General features: G+C 41.7%; 1 protein-coding gene across 1 annotated transcript; it reads left to right on the top strand.

Annotated features, from left to right (window-relative positions):
• The first annotated feature begins 487 nt into the window (after positions 1-487).
• LOC109902466 (myocyte-specific enhancer factor 2B) lies at positions 488-19,336 on the top strand. Its single transcript, XM_020498837.2, has 9 exons — positions 488-748; positions 13,467-13,558; positions 13,670-13,873; positions 14,186-14,320; positions 14,563-14,746; positions 15,429-15,574; positions 16,910-17,024; positions 17,107-17,215; positions 17,583-19,336. Exons 2-9 carry the CDS (start codon positions 13,505-13,507, stop codon positions 17,908-17,910), a joined length of 1,275 nt encoding a protein of 424 aa, XP_020354426.1. The 5' UTR covers positions 488-748; positions 13,467-13,504; the 3' UTR covers positions 17,911-19,336.
• Positions 19,337-24,324: the final 4,988 nt, after the last annotated feature.

Below are 24,324 nucleotides of genomic sequence, written 5' to 3'. Positions count from 1 at the left end.
CGGAGTTTTGGAGAGTGCCCCTAGCTATCCGTAAATTTAAAAAACAAGAACATTGTGCCATCTGGTTTGCTTAATATAAGGAATTTGAAATTACTTATACTTTTAGTTTTACTTTGATACTTAAGTATATTTTAGCAATTAGATTTACGTTTGATATATATCAAAAGTATATTTTGATATATATCAAGTATATTTATTTTCAATATATTTTCAATATATTTAAAACCAAATACTTTTAGACTTATACTCAAGTAGTATTTTACTGGGTAACTTACTTGAGTCATTTTCTACGAAGGTATCTTTTACTCAAGTATGACATTCGGGTACTTTTCCCACCACTGGTATTTGGGTAGTCAATTGTGACAGCCTTCATTGAACGGCCCTTCTAGTCTCTCGTCAACTGAAATGATTGCCATCAGGGAGGCGGAGCCAACGGGCACAGCCGAAAGGGCGGTATATGGTCATTTACAAATGGGCTGCAGCCAGCTGTTGCTGCTGGAAATGTACGCGCGGTTGAAAGGAGCGCTCCTGAATCATTATCATCTAGAATCAGGTGGACATTTCTAGCCACGGCACCGCGTATTCACTTCAACGACAACGAATAGTTCTTGAATTTTTTTAAGACATTGCAAAAAATTGTAAAATAGACACTGCTGTCATATTTATCCGTCAATACCGGCTCAAACACAGAGTAACCTACAGTTAAGAACAGGGCAGAACGTGACACCGGAGAAATATCAAAGAACAGGTGAGCTGGGAGCGGTCATTGTTTTCTTCTTATCAAAACCATATACATTTAGCCTCCACTCAGAGTTTCCTTAAAATGATCTTTGCTATTCTGAGAAAACTGTAAATGATGGCATAGGCTAGTAACATGCTATTACTGTTTAACTCATTTATAGTAGATACTTCGGAATGCGTAACTCTGGGACATCGATACGATTATAAACCGAGTATTTTTGCATCAGAAATGCAGTAATTATTTGGGAGTCGTATGTATTATTAACAACGACACATGCAGGCCTCACAGCTGTATTTATAGTGCTGTTGCCCAGTTGTATAATTTACTAAATACTGCCTGGTTATGCTATATTTGACACAGTATTCCACTTGATAGGCTACATTTAAAGGGCCAATCATCGGGAGGCCTGTTTTTATTGATGGGTTCCTCTTGGTCAAAAGAGATAGAAACATCTTTGATTGATCCTAACGTTAGCAAGAAGTTAGTTGTATTGTTCAGGCAGATGAAACGTGAGATTTCATCCAATAGAGAAAGTAGTGGGGAAAGTAAGCCTAACCCTTGCATGACAAATAATACATTTGCATTCTTTGGCTCTAATCCCACTATGAGTCATCCCTAAATCAGATCATATTTGTGTCACAATTGAAGATGAAAGGTAATTGATGACGAGATTCTTACACATTTACAGTAGTGGAACAATAATGCCACAAGTGTACCTATCAAGACACAACACTTTCAACTCATTTATGCATCTACACATCATAGTAATGACTAGTAATACTGTGCCTATCATAAGTATTCACCCCCTTGGAGTTCTTCACAGTTCATTGTGTTACAATGTGGGATTAAAATGTGTTTCATTGTCATTTCTGTCAACAGTGTACACATACTATTCTGTAATGCCAACGTGGAATTAATGAAATAAAATAAAACATGTAAATGTTGTAAAAAAGAAAACACTAATATATCTTGATTAGACAAGTATTCACCCCCCGGAGTCATGTTAGAATCACCATTTGGCAGTGATTACAGCTGTGAGTCTTTTTGAGCAAGTCTCTAAGAGTTTGCACATCTAGACTGTGCAATATTTGCCCATTATTATTTTCAAAATTCTTCAAGCTCTATCAAGTTGGTTGTTGATCATTGCTAGACAGACATTTTCAAGTCTTGCCATATATTTTCAAGCAGACTGTAAGTAGGCCACTCAGGAACATTCACTGCCTTCTTGGTAAGCAACTCCAGTGTACCTTTGGCCTTGTGTTTTAGGTTATTGTCTTGTTGAAAGATTGGTCTCCCTCCCGGAGTCTGGTGGAAAACAGACTGAATCAGGTTTTCCTCTAGGATTTTGCCTGTGCTTAGCTCCATTACGTTTGTTTTTATCCTGAAAAGCTCACCATTCCTTGCCGATGACAAGCATACCCATATTGATGCAGCCACCACCATGCTGAAAAATATAAAGAGTGGTACTCAGTGTTGTGTTGTGTTGGATTTGCCCCAAACATAACCATTTTTATTCAGGACAAAAAGTAGATTTATTTGCTACCTTTTTGGAGTATTACTTTACTGCCTTGTTGCAAACAGGATGCATGTTTTGGAATATTTTTTATTCTGTACAGGCTCCCTTCTTTTCACTCTGCCATTTATGTTAGTATTGTAGAACCATCCTCAGTTCTCTCCTATCACAGCAATAAAACCTCATGACTGTTTTAAAATCACCATTGGCCTTATGCTGAAATCCCTGAGTGGTTTCCTTCTTCTCTGGCAACTCAGTTAGGAAGGACATTTATATCTTTGTGGTGACTGGGTCTATTGATTCAACATCCAAAGCCTAGTTAATTTCTTCACCATGCTCAAAGGGATATTCAGTGTCTGCTTTAACAAAATTAAATGACCTACAGTGCATTCTGATAGTATTCAGACCTCTTGACTTTTTCCACATTTTATTACGTTACAGCCTTGTTCTAAAATAAAAAATAAAAAATCCTGGTCAATCTACACACAATACTCCATAATGACAAAGCAAAAACTGGTTTTGACATTTTTGCAAATATATTACAAATTAAAAACTGAAATATAATATTTACATAAGTATTCAGACCTTTTACTCAGTACTTTGTTGAAGCACCTTTGGCAGCGATTACAGCCTTGAGTCTTCTTGGGTATGACGCTACAAGCTTGGGACACCTGTATTTGGGGAGTTTCTCCCATTCTGCTCTGCAGATCCTCTCAAACTTGGTCAGGTTGGATGAGGAGCATTGCTGCACAGCTATTTTCAGGTCTCTCCAGAGATGTTCGATCGGGTTCAAGTCCAGGTTCTGGCTGGGCCACTCAAGGACATACAGAGACTTGTCCCGAAGCCACTCCTGCATTGTTTTGTGTCACACGGGACTAGGTGTGTGAGGTAAGAATCAGTCGCAGAGAGTTCCAAAGGGAGAAGTGTACTTTAATATGGCACCAAAAGCAATGCCCAAAACACAGGGCACAAAAAATATGGACCAACCCAAAACACAGTGTACCAGGTCCGGAGCACGAACACACCCAAGAACACAACACATAACACAAGAACAATCCTGCACAAAACAAAGCGGGTTTACTAGCCTTAAAGAAGGAAGCCCATCAAGCAAACACAATTAGATACAGGTGCAACTAATAAGACAAAACAAACAGAAAATGGAAAAGGGATCGGTGGCGGCTAGTAGGCCTGTGACGACTTCCGCCAAGCACCGCCTGAACAGGCAGGGGAGCCAACCTCGGCGGAAGTCGTGACATCTTGGCTGTGTGCTTAGGGTCGTTGTCCTGTTGGAAGGTGAACCTTCGCCCCAGTCTGAGGTCCTGAGTACTCTGGAGCAGGTTTTCATCAAGGATCTCTCTGTACTTTGCTCAGTTCATCTTTCCCTCAATCCTGACTAGTCTCCCAGTTCCTGCCGCTGAAAAACATCCCCACAGCATGATTCTGCCACCACCGTGCTTCACCTTAAGGATGGTGCCAGGTTTCATCCAGATGTGACGCTTGGCATTCAGGCCAAATAGTTCAATCTTGGTTTCGTTAGACCAGAGAATCTTGTTTCTCATAGTCTGAGAGTTCTCTAGGTGACTTTTGGCAAACTCCAAGAGGGCTGTCATGTGCCTTTTACTGACGAGTGGCTTCTGTCTGGCCACTCTATCATAAAGACCTGATTGGTGGAGTGCTGCAGAAATGGATGTCCTTCTGGAAGGTTCTCCCATCTCCACAGAGGATCTCTGGAGCTCTCTCAGAATGACCATCAGGTTCTTGGTCACCTCCCTGACCAAGGCCCTTCTCCCCCAATTTCTTAATTTGGGACCTTCAATGCTGCAGACATTTTTTGGTACCCTTCCCCAGATCTGTGCCTCGGCACAATTCTGTTTCAGAGCACCACAGACAATTCCTTCAACCTCATGGCTTGGTTTTTGCTCTGACATGCACTGTTAACTGTGGGACCTTATATAGACAGGTGTGTGCCTTTCCAAATCATGTCCAATCATTTGATTTACCACAGTGGACTTCAATCAAGTTGTCGAAACATCCCAAGGATGATCAATGGAAACAGGATGCACCTGAGCTCAATTTCTAGTCTCATAGCAAAGACTCTGAATATTTATGTAAATCATAAAAAAAAAAAAATAATAATATTAGCAATAAAAAATGTACAGATTTTGATTTGTCATTATGGGGTATTGTGTAGATTGATGAGGAAAAATATGAAATTAATCGTTTTTAGAATAAGGCTATAACGTAACAAAATGTGGAAAAAAGGAAGGGGTCTGAATACTTTCCAAATGTGTTGTGTCTACCAATTGGTGCCCTTCTTTTCAAGACATTGAAAAGCTCCCTGTTTTTGTGATTGAATCTGTGCTAGAAATGTACTACTGGACTGAGGGACCTTACATATCATTGTGTGTGTGTGGGGCTCAGAGATAGGGTAGTCATAAAACAATCTTGTTAACCTCTATTATTGAACACAGAGACACACTTATTATGTGATTTGTTTAGCAAATCTTTACCCAGGAACTTATTTAGGCTTGCCATAACAAAGAGGGTGAATAGTTATATAACCAAGAGATTCTAGTTTTTTTTAAATGTATTATTTTTAAATATATATATATATATTCTCTTTGATATTATGGAATATTTTGTGTAGATAAATGACAAGTAAAAATCACAATGAAATTAATTTAAAACTCAATTTCTTACGCACCAACATTTGAAGAAATCCAAGGGGGTGAATACTTATGATAGGCACTGTATAGCCTTTATACGGTGCATAAATAATGTACATTTGAGGGGGTGTATTGTGTGTGTCCTTCAGGCCTATATACAGGTACAGTAGTTCATTCCCATTGCATGTACAATTCCTTTTTAAATGATGCATATTTTTATGGAGAATTATGGACTAAATTCATTTTAGATGATGCCAGTGGCTTAGAGGGTGTACATTATACTGTCACAATAGGGATGCAGGATTTTCTATCATGAAGGAAAGATTTGCCGTGGAGCAAATATGTAAAGTGGAATCTGGTCCAGCGGCTGTTTTAAATGCATTTTATTTCTTGCTTACATTATTATCCTTTCATTCAGCTCTGCAAAAATCTTAACTTGGAGCAAAGCACAGCCACCAGAAAATGTGCAAGCATCAACAGAAAGGCACAAATTATATGGTTAGGATACATTAAAAAAAATCTTTTCAAAGTAGTATATTTACCACAGTTTCCAGTAAAACACTGAAATACAGTATTTCCAATGCTTACAACAAATATTTGTTAATCGTGAACTGAAAGGTTGAATTCTTTGCATGACTTGACAACATCTGTGTTTGTTATTCTTGTTCTCTAGTTGCTTTTCCATGGACAGCAATATGTTTGTTTCTGAAAGAGAGCATCTTTGACCTTTTTGGTTTTTTAATAAAACCAGAAAACTTGGGCACTCAGTATTGAACCTGTTGCCCCTGGTGCAGTCATGACTACATCTCTGTCTCTCTCTGTCTCTCTCTGTCTATCTCTGTCTCTCTCTTTCTCTCTCTGTCTCTCTCTTTCTCTGTCTGTCTCTCTCTTTCTCTGTCTGTCTCTCTCTCTGTCTCTGTCTGTCTCTCTCTCTGTCTCTCTCTGTCTCTGTCTCTCTCTGTCTCTCTCTCTGTCTCTCTCTGTCTCTGTCGCTCTCTGTCTCTGTCTCTCTCTCTCTGTCGCTCTCTCTCTGTCGCTCTCTCTCTGTCGCTCTCTCTCTGTCGCTCTCTCTCTGTCTCTCTCTGTCTCTCTCTGTTGCTCTCTCTCTGTTGCTCTCTCTCTGTTGCTCTCTCTCTGTTGCTCTCTCTCTGTCGCTCTCTGTCTCTCTCTGTCTCTAAGCTGAGACACGACACTATGGTCTTGACATGTCTCTGTGGTTCACAAAAAGCTCTTCCAGAAAGATCAGGTGTCCTGTCCATAGTATGTGTCTATTCTGACTCAATCCAAAATATACAGGCAATTTAATTATCTCCTGTTAAAATTAGCCAGATATTTCCTCACCTCTGCTTTGCAAATGTCCAGCCAGGGAGTCATTGCAAATAACAAAGCGCATTAACTGTCTGACCATGCTGTGTCACATTCAAGTTTTAAATAAACATGGGGTGAAATATAGATTTCTTAACCATAAATTAGTCTTGCAAATTGATACTGCATTGCTTTTAGAAGATTTCACAAAAACCTTAATCTGTGATAAATTCAGCGATGAATGAAGTGTTAACTTTTTTATAATAATTTGCATTTTATGTCAAGGTTTGTGGAGGCTTTATGTATTGGGTTATGCAAATATGACTCCTGCTTTCTATTTTGGGCCTGGTTTCTCATCTTGCCATTGAACTGAAATGACTGGAGCATCAACAACTAATACTGAAAACACTCTGCTTTTATGCATTTTCCCAGCTAATATTGTATGGTAGCGTTCATCTAAGAGTGGTTATCTGTTCACTGTTATTGGCCTTAAAGGGGAAATGTATGCTTTCTCCTTCTGCAAGGGGTGAACAATAGCAAGTTTCCATTTCATGTATTTAATGGAATGTGGAATGACACAGTTGTTATTGTCATGTACATATACAGCAATGATCCGTGTTCATGAGTAAGTTCCCATTTAACGTTCACCGGTATTGCTATAATTAAAGCCAGTGTGTTAGTGAGAAGTACCACACCTCTGTATCAAGTCCTCCACTCAGTCATATTGAAGTAGTGCTACAGTGTTGACTGGTAATGACAACTGTTTGTTGTCGGTGTTCTTCACCCTGTGGTGTCCCAGTGAGACACTCAGCAATTTCTCTGGGGACAGCCAGGGTGTCTTTTGGAGAGAGGGCCTGACTGTGCTAGAGGCCTGCTCTGTTAGTGTGTATGGTCTCTTTTCCACTGTCTGGCCTCTGGGAAGGTGTCAGAGGAAGCTGCACTCTGTCCCTAGGAGCTCGAGACCCTGGGGCAACTGTGTGTGAGTGCAATTATTGCACTATTACAGGACACAAAATGTTATTTTCTACTCCACTTACTGTATACAGTATATCATCTATAGATTACCACAGGCATTTTCCTGGTCTTGAATACCATGGTCTCTTGAGTGGCAAAAAGTAAAAGGATTCCATCCTATAGTGTGTGAACAAGATCATTGGAAATTAAAACCGTAACATTTGCTCTACCCCCCAAGGCAGCCAAATGTACATTCTCAACAACACTCCAATGGTTTTTAAAGAGAGTGAAACTCAGGTACATTTCTCTCTAACTTGCCTTTTATGAGCCTGTTTGAGACCTCAAGTGGCGGTTGTCATACGGACTACGTTATCCAGAATTAGCTGACATTAGGCGTGTACAGGTTTACTGGCTTCGTCGCTGGGGGTTTGAGAAACCCTCAAAACAACGGTGAGGGCCAAGTCCTCACTGTTTAGAGGGGAGGTAAATGCTATATTTGCCCGGATGTGTGGTGTGTAATTCTGAGAGAAAGGAACTTTCTGTAAACCCCAATGTGATAAAGATCTCTCTGGCCTCTCTGTAGCTCAGATCTTCCACTTCCCTCTACTGTCTTCATTTACATCAGAGGCGAGATGCTCTCTTCTGCAGAACTGTACATGCTAGTCATGTAGAGTTCTCCTCTCAGTTGCAGAAAACTATTGTCTTTTTTTATTCAGTACAATGCAAGTTGGTGCAATCCTAATTGGTGCAGTCATTTGGTGTGTTCTTGGTGGACCTCTTGTTTGTGCAATCCAATAGCTGAGCAGTTACAACTATTTTGCCCCAGTATCTGTTACTAGTTTGCTGTACTAAAGATTTAGGAGACTTGTCTACTTTCTAATTCTGTCAGTCTTAATAAAGTGGTATTATTCAGAGAAGTTTCAGTAATCGAAAATGGAGTACCAACGATGGATATTTTTCCACACATTGATTGATTCTGTTCTATTTTACAGTTTGAGGTGTAAGTGTCTTGTCTAAGAGGCTGACTCCAGTGGATACTTTATAAGGTAATGACGGGGGGCACAGAGGTGGATTCCTCAGAAATGCCCTGAATGCCTGTGTGCCAAGCGTGGGCAAGGGGGCAGCGGGCACTCTGGGGGTCGTGGGAACACCGGCACCATATCCGCTCACTCACCATTTGGATGTGGCTTCTAAATATAGATGCCATACGTGTCCAACATGAGAAGGGAAACTCCTCTGGGCTTTGCATCCGTAGAGACAGTACAGTACAGTCAGTTACTGCCAGCTGAGGACAGGGACGCAGAGAGTTGTACTAGACCTAACTTTCTAATCTCAACAGTGTACTTATCTGATGTTCAAAGTTTTTTTATGATATATTGTGGATACCATTGTTATGCTCAATGTCATTTATAAATGTGACGTTCCTGATCTTGTATATTGCTGTGTTTACAACACAATTATATACAGGCCAATGGTGATTTTGAAATAGTTACAGAGTTTAATGGCTGTGAGAGGAGAAAACTGAGGATGGATCAATAACATTGTAGTTACTTCACAATTGTAGTTACAACACCATAGTGCCCATCATAAAGCTAAGGACTCTGGGACTAAACACCTCCCTCTGCAACTGGTTCCTGGACTTCCTGGCGGGCCGCCCCCAGTTGGTCAGGGTAGGTAACAACACATTCGCCACGCTGATCCTCAACACAGGGGCACCTCAAGGGTGTGTGCTCAGCCCCCTCCTGTTCTCCCTGTTCACTCATGACTGCATGGCCAGGCACGACTCCAACGCCATCAAATTTGCCGATGATACAACAGTGGTAGTTAGGCCTGATCACCGACAACAACGAGGCAGCCTATAGGGAGGAGGTCAGAGACCTGGCCGTGTGGTGCCAGGACAACAACCTCTCCCTCAACGTGATCAAGACAAAGGAGATGATTGTGGACTACAGGAAATAGAGGACCAAGCACGCCCCCATTCTCATCGACGGGGCTGCAGTGGAGCAGGTTGAGAGCTTCAAGTTCCTTGGTGTTCACATCACCAACAAACTAACATGGTCCAAGCAAACCATGACAGTCGTGAAGCAGGCACAACAAACCTTTTCCCCCTCAGGAGACTGAAAAGATTTGGCATGGGTCCTCAGATCCTCAAAAGGTTCTACAGCTGCACTATCAAGAGCATCCTGACTGGTTGCATCACTGCCTGATATGGCAACTGCTCGGCCTCCGACAGCAAGGCACTACAGACGGTAGTGCGTATGGCCTAGTACATCACTGGGGGCCAAGCTTCCTGCCATCCAGGACCTCTATACCAGGCGGTGTCAGAGGAAGGCCCTGAAAATTGTCAAGGACTCCAGCCACCTAGTCATATACTGTTCTCTCTACTACCACACGGCAAGCTGTACCGGAGTGCCAAGTCTAGGTCCAAGAGGCTTCTAAACAGCTTCTACCCCCAAGCCATAAGTCTCCTGAACATCTAGTCAAATGGCTACCCAAACTATTCACCTTGCCCCCGACGTCCCCTCTCCACACCACTGCCACTCTCTTGTCATCTATGCATAGTCACTTTAATTAACTCTACCTACATGTACATACTACCTCAACTAACCGGTGGCCCCACACATTGACTCTGTACCGGCACCCCCCTGTATATATTGTTATTTTTTACTGCTCCTCTTTAATTTCTTGTTACTTTTATCTCTTTTTCTTATCCATATGTTTTGGAACTGCACTGTCGGTTAGGGGTTCGTAGGTTACTATTTCACTGTAAGGTCTACACCTGTTGTATTCTGCGCATGTGACTAATACAATTTGATTAGATTTAACCTAAATGAAAAGAAGCTTGTACAGAATACAAAATATTCCAAAGCATGCATCCTGTTTCCAATAAGGCACGAAGGTAAAACTACAAAACATGTGGCAAAGAAAATATCTTTATGTCCTGAATACAAAGCGTTATGCTTGGGGCAAATCCAACAAAACACATCTTTGAGTACCACTCTTCATATTTTCAAGCATGGTGGTGGCTGCATTATGCTATGGGTGCTTGTTATCGGACAAGGACTAGGGAGTTTTTCAGGATAAAAAGAAACAGAATAGAGCTCAGCACAGGCAAAATCCAATAGGAAAACCTGATTCAGTCTGCTTTCAAACAGACACTGGGAGACAAATTCCCCTTTCAGCAGAACAATAACCAAAAACAAAATGTCGAATTAACACTGGAGTTGCTCACCAAGACAACACAGAATGTTCCTGAGTGGCCTAGCTAGAGTTTTGACTTAAATCTGCTTTAAAAATCTATGGCAAGACTTGAAAATGTCTGTCTAGCAATGCTCAACAACCAACTTGACATAGCTTGAAGAATTACAAAAATAATAGCAGATATTGTGCAATCCAGGTGTGTAATGGTCTTAGAGACTTACCCAGAAAGATTCACAGCTGTAATCGCTGCCATGTGTGATTCTAAGATATATATATATATATATATATATATATACAGTTGAAGTCGGAAGTTTACATACACTTAGGTTGGAGTCATTTAAAACTCATTTTTCAACCACTCCACAAATTTCTTGTCATCAAACTATAGTTTTGGCAAGTTGGTTAGGACATCTACTTTGTGCATGACACAAGTAATTTTTCCAACAATTGTTTACAGACAGATTATTTCACTTATAATTCACTGTATCACAATTCCAGTGAATCAGAAGTTTACATACACTAAGTTGATTGTGCCTTTAAACAGCTTGGAATATTCCAGAAAAGGACATCATGGCTTTAGAAGCTTCTGATTAGGCTAATTGACATACTTTGAGTCAATTGGAGGTATACCTGTGGATGTATTTCGAGGCCTACCTTCAAACGCAGTGCCTCTTTGCTTGACATCATGGGAAAATCAAAAGAAATCAGCCAAGACCTCAGATTTTTTTTTGTAGACTTCCACAAGTCTGGTTCATCCTTGGGAGCAATTTCCAAATGCCTGAAGGTACCACAATCATCTGTACAAACAATAGTACGCAAGTATAAACACCATGGGACCACGCAGCCGTCATACCGCTCAGGAAGGAGAAGCGTTCTGTCTCCTAGAGATGAACGTACTTTAGTGCGAAAAGTGCAAATCAATCCAAGAACAATAGCAAAGGACCTTGTGAAGATGCTGGAGGAAACAGGTACAAAAGTATTTATATCCACAGTAAAACGAGTCCTATATCGACATAACCTGAAAGGCCGCTAAGCAAGGAAGAAGTTACTGCTCCAAAACCGTATAAAAAAAGTCAGACTACGGTTTGCAACTGCACATGGGGACAAAGATTGTACATTTTGGAGAAATGTCCTCTGGTCTGATGAAACAAAAATAGAACTGTTTGGCCATAATGACCATTGTTATTTTTGGAGGAAAAAGGGGGATGCTTGCAAGCCGAAGAACACCATCCCAACCGTGAAGCACGGGGGTGCTTTGCTGCAGGAGGGACTGGTGCACTTCACAAAATAGATGGCATCATGAGGACGGAAATTTATGTGGATATATTGAAGCAACATCTCAAGACATCAGTCAGAAAGTTAAAGCTTGGTTGCAAATGGGTCTTCCAAATGGACAATGACCTCAAGCATACTTCCAAAGTTGTGGTAAAGGGGCTTAAGAACAACGAAGTCAAGGTATTGGAGTGGCCATCACAAAGCTCTGACCTCAACCCCATAGAAAATTTGTGTGCAGAACTGAAAAAACGTGTGCGAGCAAGGAGGCCTACAAACCTGACTCAGTTACACCAGCTCTGTCAGGAGGAATGGACCAAAATTCACCCAACTTATTGTGGGAAGCTTGTGGAAGGCTACCCGAAACGTTTGACCCAAGTTAAACAATTTAAAGGCAATGCTACCAAATACAAATTGAGTGCATGTAAACTTCTGACTTCAACTGTATGTATATATATATATATTTTATTTTTATTTTTTTACAAATGCTAGAATTTATCTTACAGTTCGACATTACGTTTTGTAATGTATTTTGTGTAGATCGTTGACAAAAATTACAATTAAATCAATTTGTAACACAACAAAATGTGGAAAAAGTCAAGGGGTGTGAATACTTTCTGAATGCCCTGTACTGTCACACCCTGACCTTAATATTCTTTGTTTTCCTTGTTATTTTGGTTAGTTCAGGGTGTGACATGGGTGATGTATGTGTTTTGGTCTTGTCTAGGGGTTTTGTACGTTTATGGGGCTGAGTTCTTTCTAGGTAAATTGTATGTCTATGGTTGCCTAGATTGGTTCTCAATTAGAGGCAGCTGTCTATCGTTGTCTCTAATTGGGAACCATATTTAGGCAGCCATATTCTGTGGGTGATAGACATAGACAATGTCAGTTGCTTGTGTCAGCACAGTTCTTATTATAGCTTCACATTCGTTTTGTGTTCAGTGCTTTCTTTAATTAAACCATCATCATGAACACATACCACGCTGCATTTTGGTCCGCTTCTTACGACGATCGTGACATGTACAAACATTCACTTATTTTCACTATAATCTTCTCAATCCCAACTGTCATTTTCAGCCCTACCACTCAGTGGGCTGCCCTTAGTTATTACATCCACATGACCAGGCCCGTATGTCGCTACCATCTTTTTTTTCTGAACCTGAACATGGGAGAAGAGGGGGTGGTGTAGAACTCTCCCTTCTGGAAAATACACTGTTTAACTTCCGCTGGTTTCACCAGGGCCTGTTGTACCTTACAGGCTGACTGGTTTATATTTGTAACCCTGCTAGCTCTGGTCCCAGGTTAACCCAGACTGAGGGGTGTCAGACTGCTCTAACTTTATCCCCCATCGCCTCATCAGAGTATAAATAAACAGGCTGCCATGACAAGGGGGAAGGGTGGGACTTAGGTCGCTTAAACAAAACACATGACATTTTCCCATCAGAATTGTCTGAAGGTTAAGACCCATACTGTACGGTGGTTGGTGCTCTTATTTTCATAAGGTTGAGTGGCACCACTGTGTATGGGCCTACCCGTAACCCTTTATGAAGTGGCCAGAGGTCTCAACCATATGGTTTGCTTTTTGAAAGTTAGCTAGGTTTGATTGTGTTGATTGTGTGTAGGTTTGGCTGTTGATGTTGCCTTGAGATCTACAAAAGACTATATATCTCAATGGGCTATCCTGATGAAATAAAGTTAACTTAATTAAATGTTTTCATTACTAGGATGACATTTACATGCTGTGCTGAAAAGGGGATGAGTTCAAATGACTGAGTTTAGATTTTTATATATATATTTATATCTATTTTCACAGTGTTAAGCCATCTGTCAGACACGCAGACCGTAAACACAATGGGAAGGAAAAAAATACAAATCTCTCGTATCCTAGACCAGCGGAATCGACAGGTACAACTCCTTAATTATTCTATCACTTTTGATTGATTACTACATTTGACATGGTATAGTTAAACAGTCACACACCAAATAATACATGTACCAATATATTTCTGTTCCCAGGTGACATTCACCAAGCGTAAGTTTGGCCTGATGAAGAAAGCGTATGAGCTGAGTGTACTGTGTGACTGTGAGATCGCCCTCATCATCTTCAACAGCACCAACCGTCTGTTCCAGTACGCCAGCACTGACATGGACAAGGTCCTGCTCAAGTACACAGAGTACAGCGAGCCTCACGAGAGCAGGACCAACACAGACATACTGGAGGTATAAATACAGCTCCACACATTACTCAACATGTTCTCCTGTACGTGTAGTAACCTGTTGCATAACTATATGCAAGGTTACAATTACATTCATTCCCAATAAAGACACACTGTTGAGAGTGCTTTGACGTTGGAATGCAAACGTTTATGAAATGCTTACTTGGGCTCCCCCACAAAGCATTGAAAAAACAATGTTGGTACATTCCACTTCGGTATTGTTAGGACATCCCCAAGAATCAATAGTATAAATAGTGCTGTCGTATCCTTGAGGTAATGTCTGTGTGCTGCTCTTTCCTCTGTCCTGCTACTGTAGACTCTGCGGAGGAAAGGCCTGGGCCTGGACGGGACAGAGCTGCTGGACACGGAGGAACCCATGCAGGTGGCAGCAGAGAAGTATGGCCCACACAGCGAGGGCATGGACCTCTCCCTGGCCCGCCAGCGCTACTACGTTAGTACTCACACAGGTCTTATCAGACAGGTGCTGTCTGAGCCAAAGGCTGTACATTAATTAAAGTTGTTTCATTGCTATCTTTTATTCTGTGAATAATGGCTACATTTGAGAAAATTATTCCATTGAACAGTCAAACCATTCATGTGACTCAGTGAGCACTTTAGCTCTGCAATGCAGCTGCAATAAACCTAACTTTCAAATCTTAACTCAAACAGACACTCTCTCATATTTCTCCTCAGGCCCCCTCCTTGCACTCACCAGAGGCCCAGTTCCTGGTGTCTACTGGCTGTGAGAATGGATACCCCAACTCCTCCAGCCCGAGCTCCCACAGAGCCCCGACCTTCAAGCCCCTGGGCCCCAGACCAGGCTCAGCCAGCCCTGCAGGGCCCCACTGCCATGCTGCCTTCATGTCCCCACACTCAGGTGACCTGGCCCCCTAGTTCCTCTTTGCAAACATTCCTAGAGTGTTAGAGGTACCATTCTTTACATGATTTGTCTACAGAATGGCTGGCGTGAATGAGTGTCCATGAGTGTAAGTCCATCTCAGTTCTGTGCAGCCAGCTGTGCACACAGGAAGTGAGTGTGTGTGTGTGCTGTCTGAAACAGTCCCCACAAGTGAAACAGCGTCTGGAGGCTGATCTGTGGTTTCTGAGCAGTGAGTGTGTTGCACCTGCTGGTCATCTCAGCTCAGCTCAACCCCTCTCTCTTCACACCATATAGTTATTAGTAGACATGTGTAGAGATGCCACTCAGTGGTGTGTGATCGCAACCAAGCTTTGTAGTCAATTAAATCAGCATTTTGAAAGACTATACACTACTGTACGATGCTTGTAATATGCCCTTTTTATCAATACAGATCAGAGCTAAATGTATGGTAAAAATACGTATTATGCTTACTAAGTTAATGTGTGAATACATTTTTTGTTATCAGGTTGACATTAATAATGTACATTTTGGTAATCTGAAGTGGCAGACGTCTATTAGAGATCCAAAATGAACTTTTACAGGCAGAGCGAGTGAGAGAGATTGAGAGAGAGTGATTGAGTGTTCTGTCGGTGAGTGAAACATCTTGTTCTCACTTCCTATTTGTGTTCTCTCTGTTCAGGTATTGGCAACTCCATGTTCTCCCACGGCAACCTGACCCGGGCCTTGGAGATGAAGACTCCTCCCCCTTTGAATCTGGGCAGTGAGAACCGGCGGACAGAGAGCCACCCAGGCATGGGTGGCACACGCGCCAACTTTAGCAGTTCTGTAAGGATCTCTTAAATCCTACTTGTCAGTCATAACGCGAGGTACTGCAGTACTGCAGGCTACATAGTTCCACTACCACTCATGGTGATTATGAAGGAGCAATCAGAGAGCAGGGTTATGACAATGTCATTATGAAAGGACCAATCAGAGAGCAGGTTTAAGATTATGTAATTAGGAATCGACCGATAAGAGAGCAGAGTTATGATGATGTCATTATGAAGAACCAATCAGAGAGCATGGTTATGACGATGATATTACAAAGGGACCAATCAGAGATTAGGGTTAGGACAATGTTATTATGAAGTGCCCAAATAGAGAGAAGGGCTATGACGATGTCATTATGATGTGTCAATCAGAGAGCAGGGTCATAACAATGTCATTATGATGATGTAATTATGAAGGACCAATCAGAGGACAGGGTTATGATGATCTCATTATGAAGGGATCAATCAGAGCACAGGGTTATGACGATATCCTTATGAAGGACTAATCGGAGAGCAGGGTTATGACGATGCCATTACGAAAGGACAATCAGAGTACCAACCACACTCACATGGCCTGTATTGTTTTGTAGATAGCTTTTTAAAAGTAATTAATGAATATATTAGGCATATTTACTTTGGATGGTGCCCACATTGACCATGTCCACGCTTATAAATATCTGGGCAATTGGATTGATGAAAAGCTATCTTTTAAAAAGCATATTGAGGAGTTAGTTAAGAAGTTGAGAATTAAAATGGGCTTCTTCTATAGATATAGGTCATGCATCTCGTTAAATAGCAGAAAGCAGATTATTCAGTCAACATTCCCACCGATTTTAGACTATGGCGACATCGTCTATATGAATGCAGCTGCCACTACATTAAAGCCGTTAGATGCAGTTTTTCTTTGCACATTGTGCTTTATTATGGGCGACAGGTTCAGTACACATCAACGCATTCTTTAACAAAAAGTAGGCCGGCCCTCTTTGAAGTTGTGGAGGTCGATTTATTGCTCTCTTTTTATTTATAAAGCTCTCTTGCAAAAACATCCCCCGTACCTAACATCATTACTAACTTTAAGACGTATGAGTTACCATACCCGGTCTCAGGGATGGCTAACTCTGGAGATCCCTTCAGTCTCTTTGGCAGTTCAAATTGTTAATTGGGGACCTCTTTGCTGAGGAATGTGATTGTTTTTTCTTGAGTGTGTTTTTTTGTGGTAATCTTGTATATTTGTATCATGTGGTATTTGTAAAGTGTGTATTTGCAGGGCTCCCTTGTAAAAGAGACCTTAGTCTCAATGGGACTCCCTGCTAAGACAAAGAAAAAATATCTCTCTCCATGTGATGTTCAGAGAGGCCTACTGTACCCGGGCATGCACCCAGGGAACCACATGCTGGCAATGGGGAAGACAGGTCTGCTGACTCATGGTCTGGGGGGCTACAGCCTCTCCTCTGCTGGACCATCTGGTAAGGCTGCAGCTCTGCTCCTCTTAAATCTTCACATGCTTCTTAGTTAGTGATTTACAATAATTCTCCTCTTCCCTCCCAGACTACAGTCACCCAGGTTTCTCCCATGCTGTGAGTCTACATCGTGGGACTGTGAACCCATGGCAGACAGCACAACCACAGGAGCAGCATGTACCTCACCTCAGCCCAGCGTAAGACCACTGATTTTTTATTTAACGAGGCAAGTCAGTTAAGAACAAATTCTTATTTTCAATGATGGCCTAGGAACAGTGGGTTAACTGCCTTGTTCAGGGGCAGAATGACAGATTTTTACCTTGTCAGCTCGGGGGTTCAATCTAGCAACCTTTCAGTTACTGGCCCAACGCTCTAACCACTAGGCTACCTGCCGCCCCATATACACCTTACTCAATTACTCAGTGTTCGCACAGTGATGGACCTGATAGTGTTGTGTGTCCACTAGTGGCCTCTATAGGAAAAATAGCAAGTGAGGATTCATTTCCTACTATATCATGCATGCATATACTATTCTCTTTTCTCTGTCCGCTTGCTGTGTACCAGGATGTCCAGTGGAGGGTGCTCTTTTCCTTCTCAGTCCTCAACCCCCACCCCTCCTCCTCACCCCTCCCTCAACCTCAGCATCAAATCGGAGCGCTGCTCCCCGGAGCACATCTGCTCCCCAACCTCTCCGCCCGTGCGCCACTTGAGGCAGCACTCTCCAATGAGCACCTCCAATTCCGCTCACCACACCCCCCAGGAGCCCTACCCAGCCGATGAGAGAGAGGATTTCCCCAAAGGAGGTGTTCCCTACCCGGCTCAGCACGGGGCAGAGGAGAAAGGAGGGCTGCCCCTGAGGCAATTAGAAATCAGCGATGGGTGGCAAAGATAGCTGGCAGCGACTACCACACACAAAAATCCTGCCACATGGTTTCCAACACACAGAGAGAGGTGAATGGGGAGATGGGGTTCACTCGTTCACATCATCCCAGAGGAAAGAAAGACCCCCCTTAGAGCTGGGCTGGACTCTCCATTGTAGGCAATGAACATGTGGCAATGCCTCTCTGATTTTGATACAGTGAGGAGATACCGTGGGTGTGTTGTTGTTGGGTTTGGTTGGTTTGTCTGCGTGTTGGTTCAAAGGGGTGTCAAACCACACATCAATGTGGTTCTCTCCTCCTGCTTGGGCTACAGCACAGAGCAGAGCAGGGGTGAGAGCATCAGTCATTTAGCCACGTAACTTAGAGCACAGTGTTTCAGATTAATGCTTCACATTCAGGTCCCCATTTAATGTACATATATATAACTTTAATGCTTAGTTTATCCTTCAGCCCAAAATCAATGAAGTGGTCAGCTCACAGGAGACCAATTAGGGAGCAGCAAGGTTCTATTCATCTATCATGGTCTCAATGGGCATGGCCTCGTGATAGTGAGTGGGAAGTTGGTCTGGATAGGAATTGATCACAGAAAAACAAAAATGTAATCTGCACTTATGGATTTTTGTATTGAAAATCTGTGCATTTTTAAATCTCTCAGGGATTTAGATCATTGGTTCCATTACAAAGGTTTAGTGTTGCTTTTAATAATACTGAGCAAAGCTGTTTGTTTTTACACTGTATCCTGCATAGTTTAATTATTTATTTTGGGACACTGGCCTTAATCATTAAAAATTATGACATCAATTTAAGACCAAAGGATATGTAATGTGTTTATTTTCTTAAATATGAATATTCAATATAAACCAAAGTTAAGCATCTAATGTATTTCTAAAAATATCTAAAGGCATGTAAGAATTATCCATCAATAGTAATCATTATACATCTTCAATCTATTCCCCCTTGTGAACAATTAAGGTCCATATTCAGTATAACCATTTTATAAAGTTGAGCTTTTTTTTGTTTAAATAAATTAAAAAGCTCAGGGCTGGACTACCGCATTTGGGGTCACTGGGGAACCGACCTCCAGGTACCCTGCTTTTCAACATATTTTGTATTGGAAAAATGTGCAGTTTTATATCAAATCAAATCAAATGGTGTAGTAGACCTTACAGTGAAATGCTTACTTACAAGCCCTTAACCAACAATGCAGTTTTAAGTAAGAGATTTTTTTTTAAAGTAAGAGATAAGAATAACAAATTATTAAAGAGCAGCAGTAAATAACAATAGTGGAGCACATACAGGTAATATAGTTACCTCGGTGTCGAGGTAATATAGTTACCCCGGTGTCGAGGTAATAGAGTTACCCCGGTGTCGAGGTAATATAGTTACCCCGGTGTCGAGGTAATAGAGTTACCCCGGTGTCGAGGTAATAGAGTTACCCCGGTGTCGAGGTAATAGAGTTACCCCGGTGTCGAGGTAATAGAGTTACCCCGGTGTCGAGGTAATAGAGTTACCCCGGTGTCGAGGTAATAGAGTTACCCCGGTGTCGAGGTAATAGAGTTACCCCGGTGTCGAGGTAATAGAGGTAATATGTACATGTAGGTAGAGTTATTAAAGTGACTATGCATAGATAATAACAGAGAGTAGCAGCAGCGTTCTGGGGGGGGGGGGGGGGGGGGCAGGGGCAGTGCAAATAGTCTGGGTAGCCATTGGATTAGCTGTTCAGGAGTCTTATGGCTTGGGGGTAGAAGCTATTTCGGAGCCACTTGGACCTAGACTTGGCGCTCCGGTACCACTTGGACCTAGACTTGGCGCTCCGGTACCACTTGGACCTAGACTTGGCGCTCCGGTACCGCTTGCCATGCGGTAGCAGAGGGAACAGTCTATGACTAGGGTGGCTGGAGTCTTTGACAATTTTTTGGGCCTTCCTCTGCACCACGTGGTATAGAGGTCCTGGATGGCAGGAAGCTTGGTCCCAGTGATGTTCTGGGCCGTACACATTACCCTGTGTAGTGCCTTGCGATCGGAGGCTGAGCAAAAACCTTTTGAGGATATGAGGTCCCATACCAAATCTTATATTACAATTCTACATTTTGTCATGAGGCGAAGAGAAAATGTTACATTTTTAAAGCACATTTTCTGCAATTCTACACTTTTTGGTATGGTCCATAGAGAAACATGTACCGTTTTGTAGCTCATCTCATGCTATGGTTCACATTTTGCCAAGAGGTTGAGAGAAATTTTTGCAGTTGTAAAGCAAATTTCCTGCAATTCGACACATTTTGGTATCATATGATATCTGGGGGGGATCCCGACCTCCAGGTGGCCCCCAACCCCTGTGTGCCCGTTTGGTAATCCAGCCCTGCAAAAGCAATTTATTCATGTGTGGAAAGGGAAGCATTTGATTAATTGTCAGCGGGGCAATGGGAATAAGGTATGTTGAGAATCAGACACCTATCAAAGAAAGTAAAGTAAGTTAACTCTTGTCTATGAAAAAAACAAGACACTTTTTATTGCTTGTGTGAGTTTGTGTTTTTGATTATTCTTTTTTTAATGATGTTTGTGTGGTATGCACTGGATTTTTGGTGTGTTATTGTTTCATTTATCCATTTTGTGTTTAAAAGGTCTGCAAAATGTATAATGTAAAATGACCTTGTATCCATTTTGTTTCTCATTGTGGGTTTGTGTGTACATTGAAGTTAACTATTTTGTCCACAAGAGGGCAACATATTTCACACTATCACTCTGGAGGCAAGACAGAATGCAGGACAGAATCAGCCATTACTAGTGGTTGTTAATTCATCTGACAAAAATGACAGGTTGAAGCAGTGGACTGTGATGGTATTAAGATAAAACTGCATCATTACTGTATTGAAGACATACACATAGAGCACTTCAAGTTATGGTTGACAACATGAAATTAATTTGTATATATGTGTCCATATTGACACAAATTACACTGAACAAAAATATAAACACAACATGTAAAGTGTTGGTCCCATGTTTCGTGAACTGAAATAAAAGATCCCAGAAATGTCTCATACACACACAAAGCTTATTCGTGAGCATTTCTCCTTTCGCCAAGGTAAACCATCCATACGACAGGTGTGGCATATCACGAAGCTGATCATTACACAGGTGCACCTTGTGCTGGGGGACAATAAAAGACCATTATAGGAACGCAATGCCACAGATGTATCAAGTTTTGAGGGAGTGTGCAATTGGCATGCTGACTGCAGGAGTGTCCAGCAGGGCTGTTGGCAGAGAATTTTATGTTAATTTCTCTGCCGCCTCCAACGTCATTTTAGATTATACTCGTCGTCCTCACTAGGGTCTTGACCTGACTGCAGTTCGGCATCTTAACTGACTTCAAAGGGCAAATGCTCACCTTAGAATGCCATTGGCATGCTGGAGAAGTGTGCTCTTCACGGTTTCAACTGCACCGGGCAGATGGCAGGCAGCGTGTATGACGTCGTGTGGGCAAGCGGTTTGCTGATGTCAACGTTGGGAACAGAGCGCCCCATGGTGGCAGTGGGGTTATGGTATGGGCAGGCATAAGCTATGGACAATGAACTCATTATAATGTCAGACCACTCTGTCAAGCCACCAGGTTCCAGCTGAGGGGAGAACAAGAATGGAGGAACACTTAAAAAGGCCAAAAGCTTTCAACATTAAAAGACAGTGTGCATACAGTACACGATGCCTTACAGTCACAGCTGGACATCACATACAGTACACGATGCCTTACAATCACAGCTGGACATCACATACAGTACACGATGCCTTACAGTCACAGCTGGACATCACATACAGTACACGATGCCTTACAGTCACAGCTGGACATCACATACAGTACACGATGCCTTACAGTCACAGCTGGACATCACATACAGTGAATACACTTCTCTATGCCTCCCTATAGAGCATTTCCCTGCAATTTAGACTGACTGGGAGGAAATTGGCTAGAATGATCCCTTTCCCACACTGTGTCAGCACACCCTCTCTGCTCCCCAAATGAAAAGAGTGTCACAGGGGTCGTGTCTGGGCAGCTCCCTTGAGGATAGGGCCAGTCTGCAGGCCATGTCTGAAGTCTCCTCTGCCTGGTTGCTGCCTGGTCCCTATAGCAACAGCCCTGGCGGCTGCAGACGGCAGACATGGGGCCTCCAAACACATGCACATAATTAATGTGATTATATAGATATGTCAACCCTGTCACCTTCCAGTTCATTAAGCTGGACACTCTCCCAGACCTGTCAGAGGCTAGTAGAGGCCTGGGCCTGCCTGGCCATATACAGCGCTTTGCATTTGCCTTTTACCTGGAGGGACAATCAGAGCCAGCTTAATGCAGGGGCTTACTGGGGCTGAAGCCCCTGGGCCCCTGCCCGTGGGGGGCCCAAGAGGCAGCAAATAGTAAAAAATAAATAGCCTGCTGCTGCACTGCTAATCATCAGATGGGAGGAGGAGAGAAGGTAGGGGGCGCATGTGGGTAACTGGGGGGCCCTACCTTGATTGGGTAACTGATTTTTTAATATATATATTTTTTTATAATAAATTGCATAATAAATAAATGTGACTGGTCAATTGTGTGAGTCAGGGGGGCTAGGTTCAATTTTCTGTGGTTGGATAAAAAATTGAGCCTAGCCCCTGCCACACAATCTCTCGATGTTCAAAATAAACCAGAGAGCATAATTTATCCACTGAGTATCAATAGTTCATAAAAATAACTGTGGAATAAGTTTTATCACAAGCAACATACGCCAAAATGAAGGAAAAGTATTTGCCCGATTTTCATATTTTTGATACTGAATGTTATCAGAGCTTCAACGAAAACCTAATATTAGATCAAGGGAACCCGAGTTTACAAATAACAAAAAAATTTATACTGTATTTATTTATTTAATTAACAAAGTTATTCAATTCAATATTCCTGTGTGAAAAAGTAATTTCCCTCTTACACTCAATAACTGGTTGTGCCACCTTTAGCTGCAATTCCTGCAACCAAACGCTTCCTGTAGTTTTTGTTCAGTCTCACATTGCTGTGGATGAATTTTGTCCCACTCTTGCGCAGCTGGGTCATGCAGCAAGACAATGATCTCAAACACACAATCAAGTGTACATGAAAATGACTAAAAAGCAACAAGTTTTTGACAGGCCAATCCCAATTGTTGTGGCAGGATTGAAATTAGCAGTTCATGCTTGAAAATCCACAAATATCGCTGAGTTAAAGCAGTTCTGCATGGAAGAGTGGGACAGAAATCCTCCACAGTGATGTGAGAGGCTGATCAATGAATGCACAAAGTGTTTGGTAGGAGTCATTGCAGCTAAATGTGGCACAACCAGTTATTGAGTGTAAGGGGGCAATTACTCTTTCACACAGGGGCATTGGGTGTTACATAACTTTGTTTATAATATTAATGAAAGAAAGTATGTAATTGTTGTGTTATTTGTTCACTCAGGTTCCCTTTATCTAATATTAGGTTTTGGTTGAAGATCTGATAACATTTTGTGTAAAAAAAATATGCAAAAATAGATAAACTTTGAAAGAGGCAAATACTTTTTCACAGTACTGAATGTATTATATTTCTATGGTTGGTTGCCTTTTGCAGATTTAAAAATACAATCCTAGGAAAAGCACACAGTTTGGAAGCAAATGCCTACCACTGAAAAGAGAAGTCTGTAGAACCAATAGAAACAATGTTTTCTCAGCAACTTCCAATTTGTAGCTAACCAGAAGCATTGTTTTTCAAAGTAGCTCATCTTGAGATAGGCTATTGCCACGACGAGCGCATCGGACATCACCGTGAGTAGCCTATAGGGCCAGATTAAGAAATCATAGGCCCCGGGGCTTTAGGTTCTTTTCGATTTGTGGTCAATTTATTGTTTAACAAAAAGCCCCTTTATAATAAAGCCATAAAAACATTTGCCATGTGGCATAGGCTACAGTTTAGTACATGCATTTTTAGGATTTCCACACATGGAGAACATTTTTAGCAGCTTTTTAAAAATGCATTTCATGCAATTCTACGTCATTTACATGACAGAAGACATTAATTGAATCTTTTTAATTTCACACAAATGACCAAAATGAGTGGCTCTGACACTGACAAGCTGAGCTCAATCTGGTCTTCAATTCAAACATACAATAGCCAGGTCAATGAAGCAACACACAGATTGTACAATATTAGGAGGAAATATATACAGTATATATATATATATATATATATATATATATATATATATATATATATATATATATATATATATATATATATATATATAAAACAATGGCTACAGTAGGCTACTAAATCAAATTTCCATTGGCACACTGACTTACCTAATGATGAAGATGAAGCCATAGGCTCAACTGTAGCCTATGCCACATGGCAAGCATTATTATGGCTTTATTATAAAGGGGCTTTTTCTTCAAC

Source organism: Oncorhynchus kisutch, linkage group LG13 (genome assembly GCF_002021735.2).
Source record: "Oncorhynchus kisutch isolate 150728-3 linkage group LG13, Okis_V2, whole genome shotgun sequence".
Taxonomy (NCBI): Eukaryota; Metazoa; Chordata; class Actinopteri; order Salmoniformes; family Salmonidae; genus Oncorhynchus; species Oncorhynchus kisutch.
The sequence above is the reverse complement of the archived record's forward strand: the minus strand, read 5'-3'. Positions and strand labels throughout refer to the sequence as shown.

Excerpts from the sequence above, each read along its gene's own strand:
- LOC109902466 (XM_020498837.2), top strand. The coding sequence starts at position 13,505 with ATGGGAAGGAAAAAAATACAAATCTCTCGTATCCTAGACCAGCGGAAT. Across the intron at positions 14,321-14,562 it reads TGGCCCGCCAGCGCTACTAC|GCCCCCTCCTTGCACTCACC; the intron begins GTTAGTACTCAC and ends ATTTCTCCTCAG. Across the intron at positions 15,575-16,909 it reads GCGCCAACTTTAGCAGTTCT|AGAGGCCTACTGTACCCGGG; the intron begins GTAAGGATCTCT and ends TGTGATGTTCAG.